The 23,420-nt window shown below is 53.0% G+C and overlaps 1 protein-coding gene across 1 annotated transcript in view; it reads right to left on the reverse strand.

Annotated features, from left to right (window-relative positions):
- The window catches only part of NCKAP1L (NCK associated protein 1 like), a 90,600-nt gene extending 68,791 nt beyond the window's left edge, over positions 1–21,809 (reverse strand). Inside the window, 6 exon segments of the mRNA XM_065419328.1 lie at positions 1,585–1,675; positions 2,013–2,155; positions 3,285–3,341; positions 4,458–4,550; positions 5,203–5,313; positions 21,708–21,809. Of these exon segments, the coding sequence (XP_065275400.1) occupies positions 1,585–1,675; positions 2,013–2,155; positions 3,285–3,341; positions 4,458–4,550; positions 5,203–5,313; positions 21,708–21,809 (597 nt within the window).
- Positions 21,810–23,420: the final 1,611 nt, after the last annotated feature.

Raw genomic sequence — 23,420 nt, forward strand, 5'->3', positions numbered from 1 at the left:
CCCGCCCCCTCCCCTCAGCCTGCAGTGCCCTCACTCCTCCCCGCTCACCCCCAGAGCCTCCTGCATGCCATGAAACAGCTGATGGGGAGGCGCTGATCGGTTGGGCTGCTGGTGGGTGGGAGGCACTGGGAGGAGGGGGCGGGCTGATCAGGGGCTCCTGATGTATTACTGTGGCTCTTTGGCAATGTACATTGGTAAATTCTGGCTCCTTCTCAGGCTCAGGTTGGCCACCCCTGCCTTATGGTAACGCTAGTTCTCAGTTAATACCTGTAAACAGATTTAAAGCTTATCACAGCAGAGAAACCATAACAAACCTGGTTTGCTGTGTGAATGGGGAAACTGAGGCACGCCACCTCATGGCCTTGATGGCTGGATGCCAAGAGAACTATAACACAAACTGCCTTTGAGTTAGTCAGTGACCAACCCTCCTGCAGTAACCTAAGGGGGGAGGCATGACTTTCTATACCTCCCAGGCTGCAGAGAGCAAAGGGGGCACAGCAGTCCCACAGTCCCAAGCTGCACCCTAGGGAGCCCATCACAGGGTCATAGGTTCAGGGATCCAGAGGGGGAAACACCGAGGAGAGTACCCCGGACAGCGCCCACTGCTCCTCAAAGGTGTCTAGGGAGCCAGCAGACACTATCTATAGGAATTCTGCCCGGATGCGTGAGACAAGGGAGGAACGGAAATAGGACCCACAGTCGCAGAGCACCCCCTCGTCTAGCATCCTCCTCCTGGTGTTGTAGACGGGCACTTTGGCCAGCACCAGGAGGAGGTTGCTGAGGAGGTCTCGTGACTTCGTGGGGCTGCGGACAGGGTGTGTGTATATGAAGAGGTGTGGGGAAAACTGCAGCCAGAACCTCAGCAGGGGGTTCTGGAAGAGCCGGAAAAGGGGCTGCAACCTGGTGCATTCCAGATAGGTGGGCGTCAGGGTCTCCCTCACGCTGCAAAATGGACAGGCGTCAGGATGGGGGCGAACCGCACCAGGTACACGCCTGTGCTCACGGCTCCATGAAGGAGTGGCCAACCGATGTCCCCAGCGGGCCGAGGGACCAAGGTGGAGTACAGGTTGGCCCACCGGGGTTCCTCGTCCGGCCACTTGGTATCGGGGAGGGGCACAAGGGTGAGGAAGTGAAATGTGTGCAGCACGAGCATGTAGAGTCGTTCCCTAGGCACGGTTCAGAACGAATCAGCTGCAGGGCGCGGAGCCGTATCAGGTTGCGGAAAGGAGGGGGCTTGTGGGGCAGGGGCCCATTGAAAAGGCCAGGGGTGAGGGGTGGGCGGGGGGCACCCTCTCACAGGACCATGCATGTGGCCCAGACTCTGCTCTCATGCACAGGGAACAGCAGATATCACTAGTGCCAGCCACCCCCTCCCCCCAGTCCACAGCCCCTCGCTGTGCCCAGTGGTTATCACTAGTGCCAGCCATCCCCTCCCCGTGGTCCACAACCCCTCGCTGAGCCCAGTGGTTGTCACTAGTGCCAGCCGCCCCCTCCCCACAGCCCCTCGCTGTGCCCAGTGGTTATCACTGATGGTGCCAGCCGCCCCTCCCCCCCCGAACACAGCCCATCGCCAGTGTCACTCACCTTGGTGTGAGGCCCGAACTCCTCTGTGAGTTTCTTGAGTGGGGTGTCGTACTCCAGCACCATCTGTGCCAGCCGGGCATAGCTGGGGTCGCTGCACGGGGACAGCAAGGGCAGAGATTTGGTTCATGCCGTCATGGCAAACTGCCCCCCACTGCCTGTGTTGTGCACCCCTCACTAAACAGCAGTGCAATGCCCGGGTCATGCACCTCATGGCAAATGACCTTGCAGGCTCTGCCAGTGCCCCTCACTCCTCCACACGGGCGCTACCTCTGGGATTTATACACTGCCCCCTGGAGCCCTCTGACCCACGCATACCCTGCAGCAGGGAGTCCCACTGGTTAACTCATCCCGTGGCCCGGCCCAGCACTGTGTGAACCACCCTCTCCTGCATAACCCCCCTCAGTCCCCTCCCTCCAGTTCCCTCTCACCCGCTGCCCTGGATCATCTCATGGGCACAGTTGTACATCCCAATCAGGGCTTTGCGGTCCTCGATGCGCGACAGCAACAGGATGACAGACGTGTAGGTCACCACCAGGTCCAGGTAGTTCTTGGTGAGGTCGTAGTTCACATGCTGGGGGGGGCAGCGTAGTGGGGGGTGTCAGTGACCAGGAGCAACAGTGTGTGTGTATGTGCAAGCGCTGCCCCCTGCTGGAGGGGATGAGCCCTGCTCTGTGTGTGTCTGCATGTGCAAGGGGGGGGGCATGTGTGTGCTGCCCCCTGCTGGAGGGGATGAGCCCTGCAATGCAATCGCACTGTTGTCTGCAGCGCATGGAGATGGAGGGTCCTGCAGAGAGGAGAGCTGCAAACCCAGGCACGCAGTGGGGACTCGCCCCCAGCCCAGCACCCCCCAGGCTGCTCCTTGCACACAGCCCTGCTGGCTGTCGGTATTGGGCGACATTCCTGGGAGAACAGCAGCCCCCAAAGGGTGGGACGGTGGTCGGTGCATTACGGGCCCACCGGAGATCGGGGCCCCAAGTGCTGCATGGACACAGCGAGAGGCCAGCCGTGCCTCTGGTAACTTACCCTCAGGATTATCCCTACTTTGCCAGTGGGCAGCTGGGGCACAGAGAGACTGAGAAGGGATGGCAGGTGCTGGTGGCACCGTTGGGGGCAGTGCCTAGCCAAGCACCTGAGGATCTAGCCAGAGGTCACACCAGGGATCTGTGGCTGAGTTGGGACTCAAAGCCAGATCCCCTGACTCCCAGCCCAGTGCATCATTCCCACAATCTTCCTGCCTCCCCAGGGAAGCAGACACCCCAGCAGTCTGTCCCCCGCTGTGCCCCTGCCCACGCACCGCCCCTTGCAGCCCCCTGTCCATGCACCGCCCCCGCAGCCTGCTGTGCCCCTATCCACGCACCGCCCCTTGCAGCCCCCTGTCCATGCACCGCCCCCGCAGCCTGCTGTGTGCCCTGCCCACGCACCGCCCCTTGCAGCCCCCTGCCCACGCACCATCCCCACAGCCTGCTGTGCCCTGCCCACACACCACCCCTTGCAGCCCCCTGTCCATGCACCTCCCCCGCAGCCTGCTGTGCCCCTATCCACGCACTGCCCCTTGCAACCCCCTGCCCACGCACCTCCTCCACAGCCTGCTGTGCCGTGCCCACGCACCGCCCCTTGCAGCCCCCTGTCCATGCACCTCCCCCACAGCCTGCTGTGCCCCTGCCCACGTGCTGCAGCCAGGGGCCCTGCCCGGGACTCACAATGTCGAAGTAGCACTGGCTGGCATCGATGGTGTTCAGCAGCTCGTACACATGGTCCTGCCAAGGGAAGCTGTGTCAGTCGCACCTAAGAGTCAGGGGCTCAGAGCCCCCAGCTGTGATTCGCCCTCCCCCAGGCCTCAGCCCCACACCGGGCCCGCCATTCCAGGACCGAGGGCTGTGTCAGTAGGGGCAGAGGGCTCCGCTACACACGTACAAGCCCTGGGTACGCTAAGGAGGGCAGGTGGCTTCCTCACCCAAGATTTGGCACTTACAGTAGGGTAAAGAGTCTCCCCAACACCCCCCTTCTGCTCCAGGAGCAACGGGCCCTGGTGTAACTGGTGCCCAGGGTGCAGGGAATGAGCCATGGGGAAGCGCTCACATGGAAGCTAGGGCCATGGGGCCGGCCACAGCCCCCGCAGCCTCCGTGACACAGGCAGCAGGTTTAAGCAGCACCTGCTCCATCCATCATGAAGCGACTCAGATTGGTGTAAAGCAGGTGAGAGCTGGGTCCAGCATCCCCCCACGTGTGCCCATGACCACAGCATCTGGGCATCCAACAGTCTTCAACAGATTTACCCCCCTCAGTCCCGGGTTTACAGTGGCGCCATGGAGCCGGGCCCATGCTCAGAAGGGACCCCGGCCTGCTCCGCTTGTTCTGCGCCCCAAGACCCTGCCAGCCGCTGGCTCCCCCCACCCACTACTTGCTCCTCTCGGCCTGCCCGCCAGCCGGCCGAGGGCTCCTCTCTGCCGCTGGCCCCACCCGCCAGCTCCTCTCTGCCTCCTGGCCAGACCCCAGTGCACTTCCAGCTCTGAGCAGTCTCTGCTTCGCACCACCTGTGGGGCCCCACCTGTCTCCCCAGAGCTGAGCCACCTGGGACAGGTGCAGAAGCCTGGCCAGTTTCAGCCAAGTGGGGGGATGTTGGGCGGGGGCTTGCCTGGGCCCCTCCAGGCAAGTGGGTTCTGAGGGAGCCTGGCTGGGGCAGGCCCTGGCCTGGCAGATCGCACCACTCCCAAGGGGCTGGAGCAGTTCTGGCTGCGCCGCTGGCTCAGCCCGGTCTCCCAGCAGGACCAGTGAGTGCAGCCAGGAGGCATGGCGTGGAGCCTCCATGCTCCCAGCCATTGGCCGACACCCACCGTCTCCCCAGGGCTGTGGGGCCCCCTGCAGGTACTCACCCGGAACTCCATCACGTCCACAAAGGACTGGTAGTAGCTATTGAGCACTTTGATGATCTCTGCCTTCTCCTTGTGCACCGGGCCCAGGTGTTGCTGAAGCAAAGGGCAGACAAGGGGAGCAGATTTCACCCTGACTGGCCATGAGAGGAGCCAGCCGTGCGGCTGAGAATGCAGAGCCCTGCCACGGCACCAGCTACCCAACCCGTCACCGCTGGGGACAGAAATCACTGACACACGCAGGGCTGGACGCAGCTGCCCTGGCGCACTCACCCCTGGGCATCTGCAGCCTTCAAGCTGGAGTTGGGTTGAGAGCCCCCATGCCGGGGTGGTGCTGTGCGGATCCAAGCACTGCACCGGTAGGGAGGAGGGGGGACCTGTACAGATCCAAGCACCGCACCAGCAGGGGGGACCTGTACAGATCCGAGCACCGTGCCGGCAGTGGTGGGGCTGTATGGATCTGAGAACTGTGCCAGCGGGAGGGAGGGGGACCTGTACAGATCTGAGCACTGCGCCAGCAGGGGGGACCTGTACAGATCCGAGCACCGCGCCGGCGGGGGTGGGGGCTATATGGATCCAAGCACCGTGCCAGCGTGAGGGGGTGCCTGTAGAGGTCTGAGCACCACGCTGGCGGGGGGGAGGCTGTATGTATCTGAGTGCCGTGTCAGGGCAGGAAGCTTGTACTGATCTAAGTGGGAGCTGTACTATGGGGCAGGGGCTGAGCCTTTGGCTGAGGGAGTCTGCTCACCGTGCTGCTCCGTGCATCCACATTTGGGAATTTCTTGTTGATGTATTTGATGGACGGCTCCATGGTCTTCTCGGTGAAGAAGGGGGGTTTGGACCTGGGGTCTGAGCACGTCTGTAACAGAGAAAGCCCCAGGGTGTCAGCAGGGATGAGCCTCCAGGCAGGGCAGGGACAGCTCCAGGGGCTCCTGCTGTCCACAGTCAGAACTGTCCTGCACTCACCCAAACAGGCACCACCTGACTGCCAGAGAAATCTATCCCTTGCCCAATAGTGGTGCTCCTCAATGAGCACCCACAGCTCCTGCTATCCCAGCCCTGGGCTCCTCCCTACCCTCCCCTCCAGCTCTGTCAATGCCCCTCGACCCTGGCTTGCCGCAGGGGCGCCAGTAAGGAGGGACAGGTTTCAGAGTAGCAGCCGTGTTAGTCTGTATCCGCAAAAATAACAGGAGTACTTGTGGCACCTTAGAGACTAACAAATTTATTAGAGCATAAGCTTTCGTATATGCATCCGAAGAAGTGGGTTGTAGCCCACGAAAGCTTATGCTCTAATAAATTTGTTAGTCTCTAAGGTGCCACAAGTACTCCTGTTATTTTTTTAGTAAGGAGGGACAGTTTCGGACAGGAGGTGTGCTCTTAACTGCACAGCATGAGTGTGGAATGTGAGTTGGCAGAGGAGACCTGCTGCTCCCAGCCTGTGCCCCTGGGGCAGGGCGTCAGGATTCTGTTTACAAACAGAGGCAGAGTGATTAAGATAAGAAAGGGCTGGTAATTAAATTAAGGATCTGGAAGTCCTTAGATGGGGGAGGGGGGTTGGAACAAATTGCAGAGAGTCCAGAGGAGGGCAACGAAAATGATTAGGGGGTTGGGGCACATGACTTATGAGGAGAGGCTGAGGGAACTGGGGTTATTTAGTCTGCAGAAGAGAAGAGTGAGGGGGGATTTGAGAGCAGCCTTCAACTACCTGAAGAGGGGTTCCAAAGAGGATGGAGCTTGGCTGTTCTCAGCGGTGGCAGATGACAGAACAAGGAGTAATGGTCTCAAGTTGCAGTGGGAGAGGTCAAGGGTGGATATTAGGAAACACTATTTCACTAGGAGGGTGGTGAAGCACTGGAATGGGTTACCTAGGGAAGTGGTGGAATCTCCTTCCTTAGAGGTTTTTAAGATCAGGCTTGACAAATCCCTGGCTGGGATGATTTAGTTGGGGATTGGTCCTGCTTTGAGCAGGGGGTTGGACTAGATGACCTCCTGAGGTCCCTTCCAACCCTGATCTTCTATGATTCTATGAAGAGAGAACAGGGGACTCAGAAGACATACAGCCAAGCCCTCTAAGCCAAGGTTACATTCAGAAAAGGGGTAGATTTGAGGGTGTAGGTGAAAATAAGGGGCCAATACCCAGGGAAGGGATAGCAGCGGTATAGAGAAGTTCCCACTCTACCTGTGGTACTTATGTGGCCCCATCACCATAGTATCTGAGTGCCTCACAATGTCTAACCTCTTTCTTCTCACAGCCTCACTGAGGTCGAGCAGTGCTGTTATCCCCATTGTACAGGTGGGGCACTGAGGCACACATAGACTAAAGGGCAAATTTTCAAAGGTATTAGGCACCTCGTGGGATTCTCAAAAGCACCTAGGTTTGGTGCTTTGTAAACCCCACTAGATGCGTAGCTTCCTCTTTGGGTGCCTAAAACTGTAAAACAGTTTTAATCACACTGTTAAACAATCATAGAATACCAATTGAAATTTATTAAATATTTTTGGATGTTTTCCTATATTTTCAAATATATTGATTTCAATTACAACACAGAATACAAAGTGTACAGTGCTCACTTTATATTATTATTTTTATTACAAATATTTGCACTGTAAAAATGATTTAAAAAATAGTATTTTTCAATTCACCTCATACAAGTACTGTAGTGCTGTGTGTGACGCCCACTTACCACCCTACCAAAACAATCCAGTATGTGACACCCACTCAGCACCTTACCCTAACAATCCAGTGTGTGGCACTCCCTGAGGAGTTTACCAAAACAATATAGTGTGTGACACCCTGTGAGCACCCTTCCCAAAACAATCCAGTTTGTGACACCCACTGAGCACTCTACCAAAACATCCAGTGTGTGCCACCCACTGGGCACCTACCCTAACAATCCAGTGTGAGACACCCATTGAGCACCCTATCAAAACCATCCAGTGTGTGACACCCACTCAGCACCCTACAATAAGAATCCAGTGTGAGACACCCACTGAGCACCCTACCGCAAATTCCAGTGTGTGACGCCCACTGAGCACCCTACCAAAACAATCCAGGATGTGACACCCACTGAGCACCCTACCAAAACAATCCAGTGTGTGACACCCCCTGAGTACGCTACCAAAACAATCCAGTGTGTGAGACCAACTGAGCTCCCTACCAAAACAATCCAGTGTGTGACACCCCCTGAGTACGCTACCAAAACAATCCAGTGTGTGAGACCAACTGAGCTCCCTACCAAAACCATCCAGTGTGTGACACCCACTCAGCACCCTACAATAAGAATCCAGTGTGAGACACCCACTGAGCACCCTACCGCAAATTCCAGTGTGTGACGCCCACTGAGCACCCTACCAAAACAATCCAGGATGTGACACCCACTGAGCACCCTACCAAAACAATCCAGTGTGTGACACCCCCTGAGTACGCTACCAAAACAATCCAGTGTGTGAGACCAACTGAGCTCCCTACCAAAACAATCCAGTGTGTGACACCCCCTGAGTACGCTACCAAAACAATCCAGTGTGTGACACCCCCTGAGTACGCTACCAAAACAATCCAGTGTGTGACACCCCCTGAGTACGCTACCAAAACAATCCAGTGTGTGACACCCCCTGAGTACGCTACCAAAACAATCCAGTGTGTGAGACCAACTGAGCTCCCTACCAAAACAATCCTGGCTGTGACAGCCACTGAGCACCTGTGACGTTGTGAGTGTAATATAATATCTCATTGAAAGGCGACAGGGCCAGAAAGAGTTAACTCACAGACTGACCTGACCCATCGTGGAACTTTAGAGACTGGTTAGGAAGATATGTAAATGCATAGAGCTTTAACATGCAAGCCTGCAGTGTTAGAGACAGAAGGGTAGATGTTTGCTCAGGTCTTGTGATGTAAGCAAACAAGTCTTGTCTATTGCTATAGCTTTGAGTCAAAGATCAAAAAGGAGTATTAACATTTAGGAAGACACTTGAGGGAAATAGTATTATTGTCTATATGTCTCTTTGAAGGTTGTGGTAACCTGTATCTGAACTGTTTAATGGATAAATTATCCTGTGCTAATTCCCATGATGTTTAGGAGAAGGAAAGTTAAGCCTATTGTTTTCTAAGGCCAAAAGACTGCAGGAAATGTATAAAAACTCTGGGACATGATCCTTCTTCATCTCAGATCTGCTTTGAGTTTCAAGAGGGGGAAACCTTAAGCCATAAGGATTGAGATCCCCAGTCACTGACTGGAGTCACCCTGAATATGGACATTGGACTATAACCTATGGACTATATCTAAAAGGACTTTTGGCAACTACAAGCTCACCTCTGCTATGTATCTGAACCTCAAGAATTGAATTCAAGTCTGTATGTATATTGATCTTTTAACCAATACTCTCTCTCTTTTCTTTTTTAATAAATTTTAGCTTAGTTACTAAGAATTGGCTATAAGAGTGTATTTTGGGTAAGATCTAAGTTATAATTGGACCTGGGTGTGTGACTGATCCTTTGGGATTGGAAGAACCTTTTCTTTTATATGATGAGATATGATGATGATTACTGAAAATCTTATCTGGCATGTGTGTCTGGATGGAGGCCTGAGGCTGGGCATTTTAAGGGAACTGCGTTGTTTGGACTTCTGAGTAACCAGTGAGGTAGTAATACAGGAGCTGTTTAGTGCTGGCTTGGTAAATCTAAGTATTGGAATATCCACCAGCTTTTGGGGTTTGTCTGCCCCGTTTTGTTTGCAGTTCTCCTAGGGTTACCATATTTCAACACTGAAAAAAGAGGACACTCCACAGGGGCCCTGGCCCTGCCCCAACTCCGCCCCTTCCCCACCCCTGGCCCCGCCCCTTCCCTGCCCCCATTCCAACCCCTTCCCCAAAGTCCCTGCCCCAACTCTTCCTCCTCCTCTGAGAACCCCACATTCCCCCTCCTCCCTCCCGCTCTGATCTTGGTTGGGGGTTGCTAAGTGCTTCCCTGCTCCCCACTCGCCCTGCAGCCTCTGCACCCCCCCGCCCCTGCAGCCTCTGTGACCCCTGCTCCCCTCTTGCCCTGCAGCCCCTGCACCCCCCCGCCCCTGTAGCCTCTGCGCCCCCCGCCTGCCCTGCCCCTGCGCCCCTGCCCCTGTAGCCTCTATGCCCCTGCCTGCCCTGCTCCTCCTCGCCCTGCAGCCTCTGCACCCCCCCCCCCCGCCTGCCCTGCTCCCCCGCTCACCCGGCAGCCTCTGCCTGGCGGGGGCTTCGGACGCTCAGCGGTGACCGGGGTGGCGCGGGTCCCTGCAGCCCCGGCACATGCCGCACTCCCTGCCCCGCGCCGCAGCCTCCTTCCTGCCGCCGCCGAGCACGTTCCCCGGCCTGTCTGTCCCCGCTGGAAACAGCTCCCGCAGTGCCAGGTTCCGAGCCTCGCGGAGCGACGGGGCCGCAGGAAGGGTCCCCCAGTGGCCGGGGGTCCCCGCTCGCGAGGGAAGCCCGAGCCGCTGGCTGGGCCCGCCTCCCCGTGGTCCTGCGGGCTCGGCTGGGGTGTGCGGTCCGCCCGGCCTGCGGGGGCAGCAGCGGCCCCTCCGCCACCTTCTGCAGCTGCGCCCCCCCCCCCGAGCTCGCTACAATGTAGCCGAGGCGGCTGGGCTGCGGACCCGACGGGTCGTGCTGGGGCCAGGCAGACCCTGGCTTATGCCTCCCTATTTTCCCGGACATGTTCGGCTTTTTGGAAATTCCCCCCGGACGGGGATTTGAGGACCAAAAAGCCGGACATGTCCAGGGAAATCCGGATGTATGGTAACCCTAAGTTCTCCCTAATTGAGTGACCTCAGCTGGTTCCCACAGGCAGCATCGTCACAGTGGCGTAGTCGTGCAAGGATCCACAGAACTAGGTCAATTAAGCTTTGGGTCAGAACCCCACACTATCCAAATTTTGGTATTGAGAGTTTGGTTGGTTAAAGAGCAGTTGCAATAGGTGAGCAAAGAGCATATGAGGGTCTTGACAAAAAAGCCCTGGAAGATTTGTGTTCAGAGAAAGGGATAAGCTTTAGAAAGAAAGCTACAAATCAAGAACTGAGAGATCTGTTAATGGCCAGTGATCAGGAGGCAGGAGCACAGCCCTTACCTGAGGCTACAGAAGATGCAGAAAAAATTAGAGTGCAAAAGGCAACAAGTAAACTGCAATTTGAGCATGAACAGAAGCTAGCAGATCTTCTATTGCTGGAAAAGCAAAAGATAGCTGAATTAGAAAAAGAAGCTGATGAAAGGAAGAATAGAGCTCAACAGATGCAACAGGAAACGGCCAGGCTTCAGCTATTAGTATTGGAAGAGCAGAGAAAGTCACCACCGCCTGGTGCTCCACTTCCCCACCGCCACGAGAAAAACTGGATGAGGATGTGTCCCATTTACAATGATACTGAGGATATAGAGGAGTTTTTGTCTACCTTTGAATGCCTCTGCAATCTCTACCAGATCCCCGATGATCAGCGAATGCCTGTCCTGCTGACCAGACTGACTGGAAAAGCCAGGGAGGTATTTAATGAACTGGGGGAACAAGAAGCCTTGGATTATGAGCGGTTTAAAGATTCTGTGTTAAGGCGGTTCAAGGTTACTCCTGATTCTTACAGGGTTAAGTTTAGAAAGTTTAAAACGTCTAATGATTGTTCTTTTGTAGAATGTGCTCATAAGCTGATGGGTTTTGTTAAAAAGTGGGTTGTGGGAGCAAAGGCGCATAGGAGTTTTGAAAAACTGCTGGATTTAATAACTTTGGAACAGTTCTTAGATATTGTGCCTGACCATTGAGAGCAGCTGTGTGTGATAGGGACCCTGAGTCAGTTCTACAGGCTGCAGAGGTTGCAGATGCCTATGCCCAAAACAGGGCTCGAGAAGGGTATAAACCCCAGGGAAAAATTAATCACCATTCTCCCCAGTTCAAGAGGAGGGAAGGATTTAAAAGTAAAACTGGCCCTGACTCTTCTAAGGGAACTCATGGGGGCCCAGAGGGCAGAAGCTCTCACCCCAAGAATAAACAGGTTAAATGCTATCACTGTGGTGTGCTTGGCCACATGAGACCAGATTGCCCGACCCTGAAGGGCAGTCCAAAACCAGCAACCCCAAATGCCACGGTAAATGCTAATCCTGTTATTATAAACTCACAGGCAAGCCACACAGAGCCCAGCGCTGGTGCCCTGTGTGCAAATGCTGTTTCTATTGTCTCTGAAGAATTTGACCTTAAAGCTAAATATGGGGAAAATAATGCAGAGTTTATTAGCAGTGCAGAAGTGAATGGAGTAAGGTGTATGGCATGGAGGGACACCGCAGCAGCTATTACTCTGGTTAAAGCAAGTCTTGTCAGGAAGGAAGATTATTTGCCAGGTGAAAGTGTAACAGTTATAGCCTTCTCTGAGTATTTTGTCAGGGTGCCTTTGGCTAAAATCCACCTTAAATGGAAGGGATTTGAGGGCATCATGATTGTGGGAGTGAAAAACACAATCCCTAAGGATCTTATGATTGGGAATGATATTAAAGCTGTGTTCAGTCAAGTTAACATAAACCATGCACAGGAGAGGATTAATCCTAAGGTTGTGTCTATGGAGGTTTTCTCCAAAAGTTTGTCTTTGGAAAGTAGCTGTTTAGCTGTGAATGAAGTTTCTGAATGTCTATCTAATGTCTCAGAGATAAATCTGGAATTAGATCAAGACAAGGAAGAGGAGGACAAGATTTTGGAGGAGCCTAGGCAGCCTTGTGAGCTGATGGCTTTGTCTAGTCAGCAGTTTGGGAAGGCAAGGATAGTGGGAAATGAGTGTCCTTATACCTTACCTGTTACCTGTGTGGAGAATTGTGACAGTGAAGGAAATGTGCCTGTGTCTGTTGGGGGTAATGACTTGCCTATGGAGGAAGCTATGCTGGTCTCCAGGCAGTTGTCTGTGAACAGCCCTGTGTGCTGGGAGAAGGGAAATGAGATCCCAAGCTGTGTGTCTGGTAAAGGAGAATGTGTGTCCAGCTCTTCATCTGTGAAGTAGACAGAAGATGCCTTTCAGCCTGTGATGGTTGAGGGTAATGCAGTTGTCTCAGAGTTCGTTCTGGATTCAACTAAAGCCCGGGAAGGGAATGGTCCTAAGTTTGTGTCTGCTAGGGAGAATGGCACTGTAACTAGGTTGCATCCAGTTAGTGTCTTAGCAAAATCCCAGAGATCAGACAATTCTGGTGCTTGTATTTTGCCTGTTGCCAGTGTGTGGTTGGAAAAGGATGTAACAACACTGTCTGATCAGGGTGATATCCTAGCCAGGGTACAAGAAGAGCATAAAGGTGATTTGATTGTGTTACCTACTGACAGTTTGGAAACTTGTAGCAAGAAGAAAAAGATTCCTGAACTTGTGTGTGGCAAAGGGAAGGAGAATGCTTCTAACCTTTTGACTATGAAATCTAGCCGTTGGCCTGAAAGGGGATTGTGTAGAAATCCACCTGATGAGCCAGAGGTGATCCTGGATGTAAGTGAGACCCAGAAAGAGTCTGTTGTTGCTCAGGAAAGTGTTCCTTTAGCGAGCAAGCCCTAGGTGAAGAGGGTAAAGGCAGAATTTCTGTGAGGGATGAATTGTTGCTTAGAAAAGCCGCTAGGGAAAGGAGTCCTCATGGTAAACTGTACAAGCAGCTTGCTACAACTGAATGGTGTGCAAGTAGGGTGACCAGACAGCAAGTGTGAAAAATCGGGACGGGGGTGGGGGGGTAATAGGAGCCTATATAAGAAAAAGACCCCAAAATCGGGACTGTCCCTATAAAGTCGGGACATCTGGTCACCCTATGTGCAAGTGAGTTAATCAAGGAAGTTTCAGTTCCTAACAGCCAGAAATTTTCTGTTGTAAATGGATCCACTGACTTTCCTTTTGAAAGATCCAGGGTGGATAGCTTTGAAAAGGTCTCAGATTGTCTCAATCTGTGAATGTTTTGGTAGGGTGCTCAGTGGGTGTCACATACTGGATTGTTAGGGTTGGGTGCTCAGTGGTTGTCACCCACTGGACTGTTAAGGTAGGGTGCTCATTGGGGGTCAGACATTGGATTGTTAGGGCAGGGTGCTGAGTGAATGTCACACACTGGACTGTTAAGGTAGGGTGCTCAGTGGATGTCACTGTGACAAAGTGGGACTGTTCTTAATGTTTCCTCTGAATACTGTGTGAGTGCCTCAGTTTCCCCTATGCATTTCTTAAGTCTCTAGGTGGTGGGGAAAGGTGAACAAAGCTAAAGGTGAACAAAGAGATCAGGTGACCTCCTGGCCCAGGAAAGAGACAAAGCCGGGAGAAGGAGGGGCTGGAGGGGGTTTCAGAGTTGGAGCTGGCTGGGGACGAGGAGTGAGGGCAAACGTGGGTATCTGGCTCTCTGAACCCCATAATGGACCCGGCCGAGGGGTCCCGTTCGCCGCTGTACCTACAAGCTCTGTTTTAGACCGTGTTCCTGTCATCTAATAAACCTCTGTTTTACTGGCTGGCTGAGAGTCACATCTGACTGCGAAGTGGGGGGTGCAGAACCTTTTGGCTTCCCTAGGACCCCGCCGGGGCGGACTCGCTGTGGGAAGCGCACGGAGGGGCATATGCTGAATGCTCCCAGGAGAGACCCAGGAGGTGAAGCCATGTGAGCTTCTTGCCCTGAAGACGGTCTGCTCCGAGGGAGAGGAGGCTCCCCAAAGTCCTGACTGGCTTTGTGGGGAGCAGTTCCAGAGCATCGCCCGGGGACTCCGTGACAGTCACACACTGGATTATTTTGGTTGGGGGCTCCATAGGTGTAGGGTGACCAGATAGCAACTGTGAAAAAACGGGGCAGAGGGTGAGGGGTAATAGGCGCCTATATAAGAAAAAGTCCCAAAAAACGGGACTGTTCCTTTAAAAACGGGACATCTGGTCACCCTACTTGGGTGTCACACAATGGATTGTTTTGGAAGGGTGCTCAGTGGGTGTCACACACTGGATTTTTCTGGTATACTCCTCAGGGGATGTCACACACTGGGTTGTTTTGGTAGGGTGCTCAGTGAGTGTTACACACTAGATTGTTTTGGTATGGTGGTCAGTGAGTGTGACACACTAGATTGTTTTGTATGTTGCTCAGTAGGTGTCACACACCAGATTGTTTTGGTTTCTTTACCATGAAAGTGCAACTTACAAATGTAGATTTTTTTGTTACATAACTGCACTCAAAAACAAAACAATGTAAATCTTTAGAGCCTACAAGTGGGCTCAGTCCTACTTCTTGTTCAGCCAATCGGTAAGACAAACAAATTTGTTTACATTTACAGGAGATACTGCTGCCCGCTTCTTATTTACAATGTCACCTGAAAGTGAGAACAGGTGTTCGCATGGCACTTTTGTAGCTGGCCTTGCAAGGTATTTAAGTGCCAGATATGCTAAACATTCATATGCCCCTTCATGCTTCGGCCACCATTCCAGAGGACATGCTTCCATGCTGATGATGCTTGCTAAAAAAAGAATGCATTAATTAAATTTGTGACTCAACTCCCTGGGGGAGAATTATATGTCTCCTGCTGTTTTACCCGCATTCTGCCATATATTTTGTGTTATAGCAGTCTCGGATGATGACCCAGCACATATTGTTCATTTTAAGAACACTTTAGCTGCAGATTTGACAAAACGCAAAGAAGGTACCAATGTGAGATTTCTAAAGATAGCTACAGCACTCGACCCAAAGTTTAAGAATCTAAATTGCCTTCCAAAATCGGAGAGGGATGAGGTGTGGAACATGCGATCAGGAGTCTTAAAAGAACAACACTCACATGCGGAAACTACAGAACCCGAACCTCCAAAAAAGAAAATCAACCTTCTGCTGGTGGCATCTGACTCAGATGATGAAAATGAACATACGTGGGTCTGCACTGCTTTGGGTCGTTATTGAGCAGAACCAGTCATCAGCATGGATGCATGTCCTCTCGACAGGGCTGGCTCTGGCTTTTTTGCCACTCCAAGCAAAAAAAAAAACCCCTGCAGGGCGGCCGGAGCGGCGAAGCAACAAAAAAACAAAAAACGTGCAGGGCGACCGGAGCCAGGGTGCAAACTGTCGGTGCCACTTACTTGGCGGCTCACGGTTCCCTCCCCCGGCCGCGCTGGCTAGCGGGACTCCCTGCGCTGCAGACGTGCCCCGGGCAGCGGAGTGCGCGCCCCAGCTAGCGGATGGGGGGGGGAGCGTGGGGGAAGAGAGAGAAGGGGGGTGGCCAGGGCTTCCTTCAGCCGGGGCGCTCGCCACTCGGCCCCTCCCGCCGCGCCGCCTGCTGGGAGGGCTCCACGCCGCTCCCGCCTGCAGGTGAATTGAAGGTCGGCGGGGAGGGAAGGACGTGGGCTGCTGGGCTTGCTGCAGACCTGGCACCGGCTGGGGTAGACGGAGCGTGCAGCCTACTCCCAGCAGGGCGCTCCCTTCCTCCACGCCACCGCCCCCTACAGGGCGTCCGGAGCGGCAAACCAAAAAAAAAAAGGGAAAAAAGGGCGGCCGTGCCACCCTAGGATTGGAGGGAATCTGCCGCCCCAAGCACGAGCTTGCTCGGCTGGTGCCTGGAGCCGTCCCTGCCTCTCGAATGGTGGATAAATCTTTAGCGCATCTGTGACGTTATTGACATAAACTGGGACCATATAGATCATTGTTGCAACCAAGGTCCTGTAGTGGCACCCAAATCTTCTATAAAGGGGGTCAAATGGGGTGTCTAAGACAAGGTTATGGTTTACTGGTTATGATTATGCTGTCTATATGTGTGTATCAGTTTTGTAGTTGAAGTTATGAATATTGGCTCTATACTGTCTGTATGGCAAACTTATGCTATGCTTCTGGGTGACATCCCAGACAAGCTGGGATTAGCTCTGCCTAGCCTGCTTGATGGCCCATTAAGGACCATCAGCTATACAATGGACTCATTGAGAGAAGCCAAATATGCCTTCAGACTCAGCAAAGTATGCAGGGACTGGCCCATGTGACTCCAGGCTCCATTTTGCTGTAATTTTCCACAGTAAGAACAAAGAGGTGTTCTTACACCTGGAAAAGACTATATAAGGCTGATGCCTCATCTCCATTTTGTCTTCAATCCTGCTTCTTACCTCTGGAAGGACTTTGCTACAAGCTGAAACTTTGAACAAAGGACTGAATGACCCATCCTAGCGGGGGATGTATTCCAGAGACTTGATTTGAACCTGCAGTTTATTCTATCACTGCTGCAAGCCTGAACCAAGAACTTTGCCATTACTGTATGTAATTGATTCCATTTAACCAATTCTAGCTCTCATCTCTATCTTTTTCATTTATCAATAAACCTTTAGATTTTAGATTCTAAAGGATTGGCAACAGCGTGATTTGTGGGTAAGATCTGATTTGTATATTGACCTGGGTCTGGGGCTTGGTCCTTTGGGATCAGGAGAACCTTTTTTTTCTTTTACTGGGCTATTGGTTTTCATAACCATTTGTCCCCATAACGAGTGGTACTGGTGGTGATACTGGGAAACTGGAGTGTCTAAGGAAATTGCTTGTGAGACTTGCGGTTAGACAGTGGGGTGAGACCGAAGTCCTCTTAGTCTGGCTGGTTTGGTTTGCCTTAGAGGTGGAAAAACCCCAGCCTTGAGCTGTAATTGCCCTGTTTGAGCAATTTTTCCTGAGTTGGCACTCTCAGTTGGGTTCCGCCAGAACTGCATCGTCACAGCATCTGGCATGTAAATATCTTGTGACGCCGGCTATAACTGTGCCATGTGAACGCCTGTTCTCACTTTCAGGTGACATTGTAAATAAGAAGCGGGCAGCAGTATCTCCCGTAAATGTAAATAAATTTGTTTGTCTTACTGATTGGCTGAACAAGAAGTAGGACTGAGCCGATTTGTAGGCTCTAAAGTTTTACATTGTTTTGTTTTTTGAGTGCAGGGTTTTTTTTGTACATAATTCTACATTTGTAAGTTCAACTTTCACAATAAAGAGATTGCACTCAAGTACTTGTATTAGGTTAAATGAAATACTATTTCTTGTTTCTTTTTTACAGTGAAAATATTTGTAATAAAAATAAATATAAAGTGAGCACTGTACACTTTACATTCTGTGTTGTAACCGAAATCAGTATATTTGAAAATGTAGAAAAATTCCACAAATATTTAAATAAATGGTATTCTATTATTAACAGCGTGATTAATTGCGATTAATTTTTTTAATTGCTTGACAGCTCTAGTTTTTTATATTCTCCTGTGAAAACTGCAACTCAGTCATTGTAGTGTTGTGTTTAAGGGCCTTCTGGAAAGTAACTAGCTTTTAAACAGAAGTGAAAGCAGGGTTGCCAACTCTCATGATTTTGTCATAAGTGTCATGATAATTATTGTTTTCCTTAAAGCCCCAGTTCTTCAAGTTAAGTGAATATGTGATGATTTCAGTCTTCTTTGTTAAAGAAAAATGAAGTTTCTAGCCCCCATGGCTGTGGAGAAAGCTTCGAAATATGACCCCAGTGCACCCTAAAGGCTCAAAAAGCAGAAGGCAAATAAAAAGAACACCGCTATTATTTTTACATAATCTCATGATTTTAAAGCCAATCTCTTTATTTTGGTGAGCCTGATTCATGAGTTTTGAACATTTGGGGTTGGCAATACTGTGAAAGTGACTTGAAAGTGTCACCCCAAGGTGGGTGCAGTATAAATTCACAGGGCCTTGCCCTAGTAGGATGTTTCCAAAGGTTAAAAGGTTAACCAAGCTTGGCGAACTACAAAAAAGTGATAGGAAGTAATCTAGATTTTTCTACAATTGTTTAAATTGTTGTATTCAAGAATAAGAATATACATTAAAATTTTAAAGCTAACCAGTGTCTTGACACAAGATGTTGGAACATGTTAGTATTAGAGCAGGGGCAGGCAAACTTTTTGGCCTGAGGGACGCATCGGGTTTCAGAAATTGTATGGAGGGCCGGTTAGGGGAGGCTGTGCCTCCCCAAACAGCCAGGCATGACCCGGCCCCTGTCCCCTATCCCCCGCCCCCTGCTTCTCGCCCCTGATGGCCCCCCCCAGGACTACTGCCCCATCCAACCCCCCTGTTCCCTAATGGGGCCCCCCCCCGGGACCCCTGCCCTATCCACCACTCCCCGCTCCCTGACCGCCCCCGGAATCCCCACCCCTGACTGCCCCCGCCGCCCCATCCAACCCCCACTCCTTCCTTACTGCCCCCCAGGACCCCTGCACCCATTTAACCCCCCTGTTCCCTGCCCTCTGACCACCCTGACTCCTATCCACACCCCAAACTCCCCTGCCCTCTATCCACCTCACCCCCCCGCTCCCTGCCCGCTTAACGCGCTGCCTGGAGCACCGGTAGCTGGCGGTGCTACAGCTGCACCGCCGGGCTGGAGCCAGCCACGCCACAGCACAGCACAGAGCCGGGTCAGGCCGGGCTCTACAGCTGCGCTGCCCGGCCGCCGGCGCACTGAGGCTGTGGGGGAGGGGGAACAGCAGGGGAGGGGCTAGGGGCTAGCCTCCCAGGCCAGGAGCTGAGGGGCCGAGCAGGAGGGTCCCACGGGCCGTAGTTTGCCCACCTCTGTATTAGAGCCTAGTGGATCTAATAGTTATTTAGTTTTCTTTCTTTATATGGGAATTAGATACAGTGCTGCTGTCAGCTAATTTCTAAATTAATCTGCAAAAGAACTAGAGTTTTCAGGTGCCTAAGTAGCCCCTGGCATCATAGTTAAAGTTGCCCCCCTCCCTCAACAAAAAAATCTTAAATGGTGCCCCTGGCCTACAGCCCCTCACAGTGGGTGGATGCAGGGACTGGGCCCGGTGAACTCATGATGCCATTTAACTTTCCATAGGTTGGCTAATGGAAGGAGCTGGCTGGGGTGTCTGTTCATCACTGCCCTCTCCTGGGTTGAAACAGAGCTGCTCAACTGTGTGGCATAGACCATGTACTGCAGGGGTAGTCAATTATTTTTTGTCAAGGTCCAAAATTCTTGGTCAAGGTCCAGACTCCAGAGAAACGAATAAAAAATAATAATAGTGATAACAATAAGTAAATAAGATTTTGGGCTCGGTTCAAAAGCGTCTGGTGGTCCAGATGTGGCTTGCAGTCTGTCGATTGGCTACCCCTGACGTACGGCAAGCAGCGATGGAAGAGTCCCCTGTGAGAGCTTTCAGGCCTGGTAGGGCTCTCCTGCTGCTGTGGCACACCATGAGTTCAGGATCAGTGGGTTAACTCAATCTGTGTAAACAAAGGGCAGGAACTCCTCCCCCCAGCTCCGGGAGGCCCAGCAGGGAGCCCTGGGGAAAACAGTCCCGAATTGGAGCAGGACGGGCCATGATCCGTGCACAGGGGATGCTATCACCAGGCCCAGCTGGGAAAGAGGAAGCTGCCAACCAGTCCCACCAGGAAGGGGGCAGGCGGCAGCTGTTTCCGGTTGTGGCTGGAACACCTCCAGCCTCTACCCAGCAGCCCAGGGGTAGGCAACCTATGGCACGCGTGCCGAAGGCGGCACGCGAGCTGATTTTCAGTGGCACTCACACTGCCCTGGTCCTGGCCACCGGTCCGGGGGCTCTGCATTTTAATTTAGTTTTAAATGAAACTTCTTAAGCATTTTAAAAACCTTATTTACTTTACATACAACAATAGTTTAGTTATATATTATAGACTTATAGAAAGAGACCTTCTAAAAACGTTAAAATGTATTACTGGCACGCAAAACCTTAAATTAGAGTGAATAAATGAAGACTCGGCACACCACTTCTGAAAGGTTGCCTACCCCTGCAGCAGCCTCTTGCCCCAGCTGGGTGCTGACCCCCAGGGCACTGGCACATTACCCAGTCTAACTGCAGCAACCTAGCAACAGCCAGATCAGGTGACCCCCCAAGCCGAGAGAGAAGGCCCCCTCCCCCATGCTAACCCCCACCCTGATCACTGCCCCAGTAATGTCCAACATTCATCATCCAACAAGGATCCTCAGGCACTTAAGAAAGCTGGATCCGTCTGGGGAAACTGAGGCACAGTGTGTGTGTGTGTGTGGGGGGGGGACGACAGCCAGTCAGGGGCAGAGCCTGGGAGAGAACCAGGAGTCCTGTCTCCCACCGCTGCAGTCTGCTAGGCCCATGCTCCCAGCTCCAGCACAAGCTAGGATTTTTGCCTCCATCCATTGCTGGGTGGGAGGGGGAATGTGGGTGTCTGATCAGCATGTTACAATCTTGAGGAACCCAAGAAACTGCTGGAGCCACCAGCCGAGCATAGGATGGGGCAGCCCACAAGGAGAGGCAGGGCTGCCCAAAGGGGGGGGCAAGTGAGGCAATTTGCCCCAGGCCCTGGGCCCAACAGGGGCCCCCACGAGAATATAGTATTCTACAGTATTGCAACTTTTTTTAATGTAAGGGGCCCCCGAAATTGCTTTGCCCCAGGGCCCCTGAATCCTCTGGGCGGCCCTGAGGAAAGGGTTCAGGGAACAGCCAAGCCGGGCTTCGGGGTGAGTTCACTGATTGCCTGTCCGTGCTCTGGGCAGGTCAGACACTGAGCTGGGATCCCTGGGGATTGGGAGTCACAGCTCCTGCCCCTGCCTCGGCCCTTGCAGCAGGATCTATAGCCAGAGGAGCCTGCCTCCGGGCTGTGCACTGGGTGTGGCTCGCAGGAGATATGAGCCCAAGGGGTGGGCCCTCCTGGAAGCAGTCAGTCTCCTGAGGTTTCCACCAGCTGGGACCAAAATCTCAGAGAGCAACTCAGTGGGTTTGAGCCTGAACCTTCGCCCTGCATTGGCCTTGAATTCTCAACTGAACCCCAATCTGAATCCCCCTCCCTTCCCGGGCACCTCAGGAATGAACCCTCACAGCTGCCCCGAAGGAGCTGTTAGCCCATGGGAGAGTGAAAGAAATCAACTTCCCCTAAGTCCTAGAATATGTCTGGCAGCACTGGGACTCCTGATCACCTCTTCCTGGTCTAACTGTTAGACCCCACTCTCCTCGCTGGGCCAGGAGTAGAACCCAGGCATCCTGGCTCCCACGCCCCCTGTTCTAACCACTAGACCCCACTCTCCTCCCTGGACCAGGAGTAGAGCCCAGGCATCCTGGCTCCCATGCCGTCTGTTCTAACCACTAGACCGCACTCTCCTCCCTAGGCCAGGATTAGAACCCAGGCATCCTGGCTCCCACGCCCCCCTGCTCTAACCACTAGACCCCACTCTCCTCCATGGACCAGGAATGAAGGCATGCTGGCACCCAGCCCCCTACTCTACTCACTGAAGAACCATCCTTTCCCAATCAAGCCAAAGGTAAGACTGATGCAAACTCATCCTCCCCCGCCCCGCAGGTCGACCGCACCCACCTTCTTGATGTTGTACATGCGGATGAGGACGCCCTTCCCCCTGTCATTGAGGATCGTCAGCTTCTCCGCGAACTTGTGCTGATAGATGGAGGGCAGAGACATCTCTCCAGGTGAGATCTCGCCCCCGCTCCGCACCCAATAACCCGCTGGAGGGAGAAGACCAGGCCTCCCAACGGCTACACACCTGACAGGCACCAAGTCACCAAAATGGCACGTCTGCGCGGGGGGAGATGGGGCTGCGTTGCTGCCGCTCCTTCAACTGGTGCTTCCTCTTTGACTGTGGGGGGGTGGGGGGGGGAGGAAGACGGCAGCGATCCCACCATCTGATTGGTCCAGGCACTCGAAGCCACCGCAGAGCTTCACTCCACACTGACACTTCCCCAAGCGCTGACAGCAGCTTCCCCTTTTGGGCCGTGGCTTCCTGGGCTGGGCTCAAGGGCGGGGCCTCAGCAGGGCCTCCGTGAACTGCGGCAACCCCATCACACGGAGCAACAGTCTGCTCTGCTCTTGCCAAACCCCGGCTGTGTGACGTCCCCTGAACATTCGCCGTCAGCTCTTGGCTGAGCGGGGCCTGAGCCGGACCCAGGGGTGCAGGGCTCGCTCCTCAATGCCCCCTGCCATTCACACCAGTGCAAAACAAGTGAAAACACCAACACCCTGATCCAGGGGCGACGGATTCTGCCTAGAAGTGGGAGGGCATGAGGCCCCCCCTCCTTTGTGGCCCCACCCATTCTCTTTCCCAAAGCCCTGCCCCCCGCCAAGCCAGAATCCAGAGCTGGGCTGGGCCAGGGAACCCAGACCCCTCCACCTGCCTGAGAGCAGTCCTCAGCCTGTGTCCCCACCCCCTGGGCCCCCTACCCAGGGCAAGTGAAGGGTCCACAGCTCCCCACAGTTGCCCAGGCTCCCTGGGCTGGGCTCTGCTTCTGACCTGGCTGGGAGGCGGGGCCTTGGGGGGAAGAGGAGGAGCAGAGGGCCAGGCCCCTGGTGAAAAGTGGACAGGACAGGCCTCTTGGTCGTTCACCCCGCCCCCCATTCTGGTGCCCCTGCCCTGATCTGGCTATGCATGACACCCATGTGGCATGGCCCTGGCCCTGGCCCTGGATGATGGCTTGAAGTACAAGGCCACAGAGAACCAGGGCCATGAGCGGCTGATACAGGACTCAATTAATAACGAACTAAAGGAGGGTTATGTAATTAATGCAAATCAGCATGGGTTTATGGAAAACAGATCCTGTCAAACTAACTTGATAGCTTTTTTGATGAGATTACAAGGTTGGTTGATTAAGGTAATAGTGTTGCTGTAACAGACTTACACTTCTGAAAGACATTTGACTTGATGCCCATGACATTTTGGTCAAAAAGTAGAACAATATAAAAGCAACATGGCACACATTAAATAATGGTCAATAACGGTAAGTAAATTATAACAATGATGAATAACAAAATAATAATAGTGGTAAATAATGAAAAGGACAGGTCACTGATACAGAGCGATCTAGATCTTTTGGTGACCGGTGCAAACAAACAATATGAGTTTTAATGCAACTAAATGTAAATGTATACATCTGGGAACAAAGAATGTCGGCCACACTTACACGATGGGGGACTCTATCCTGGGAAGCAGGGCCTCTGAAAAAAGATGTGGGGTCAAGGTGGATAATCAGGTGAACATGAGTTACATGAGCTCCCAGTGTGACTCTGTGGCCAAAAGAG

The sequence above is a fragment of the Emys orbicularis genome, chromosome 19, assembly GCF_028017835.1.
Source record: "Emys orbicularis isolate rEmyOrb1 chromosome 19, rEmyOrb1.hap1, whole genome shotgun sequence".
Lineage (NCBI taxonomy): Eukaryota > Metazoa > Chordata > Testudines > Emydidae > Emys > Emys orbicularis.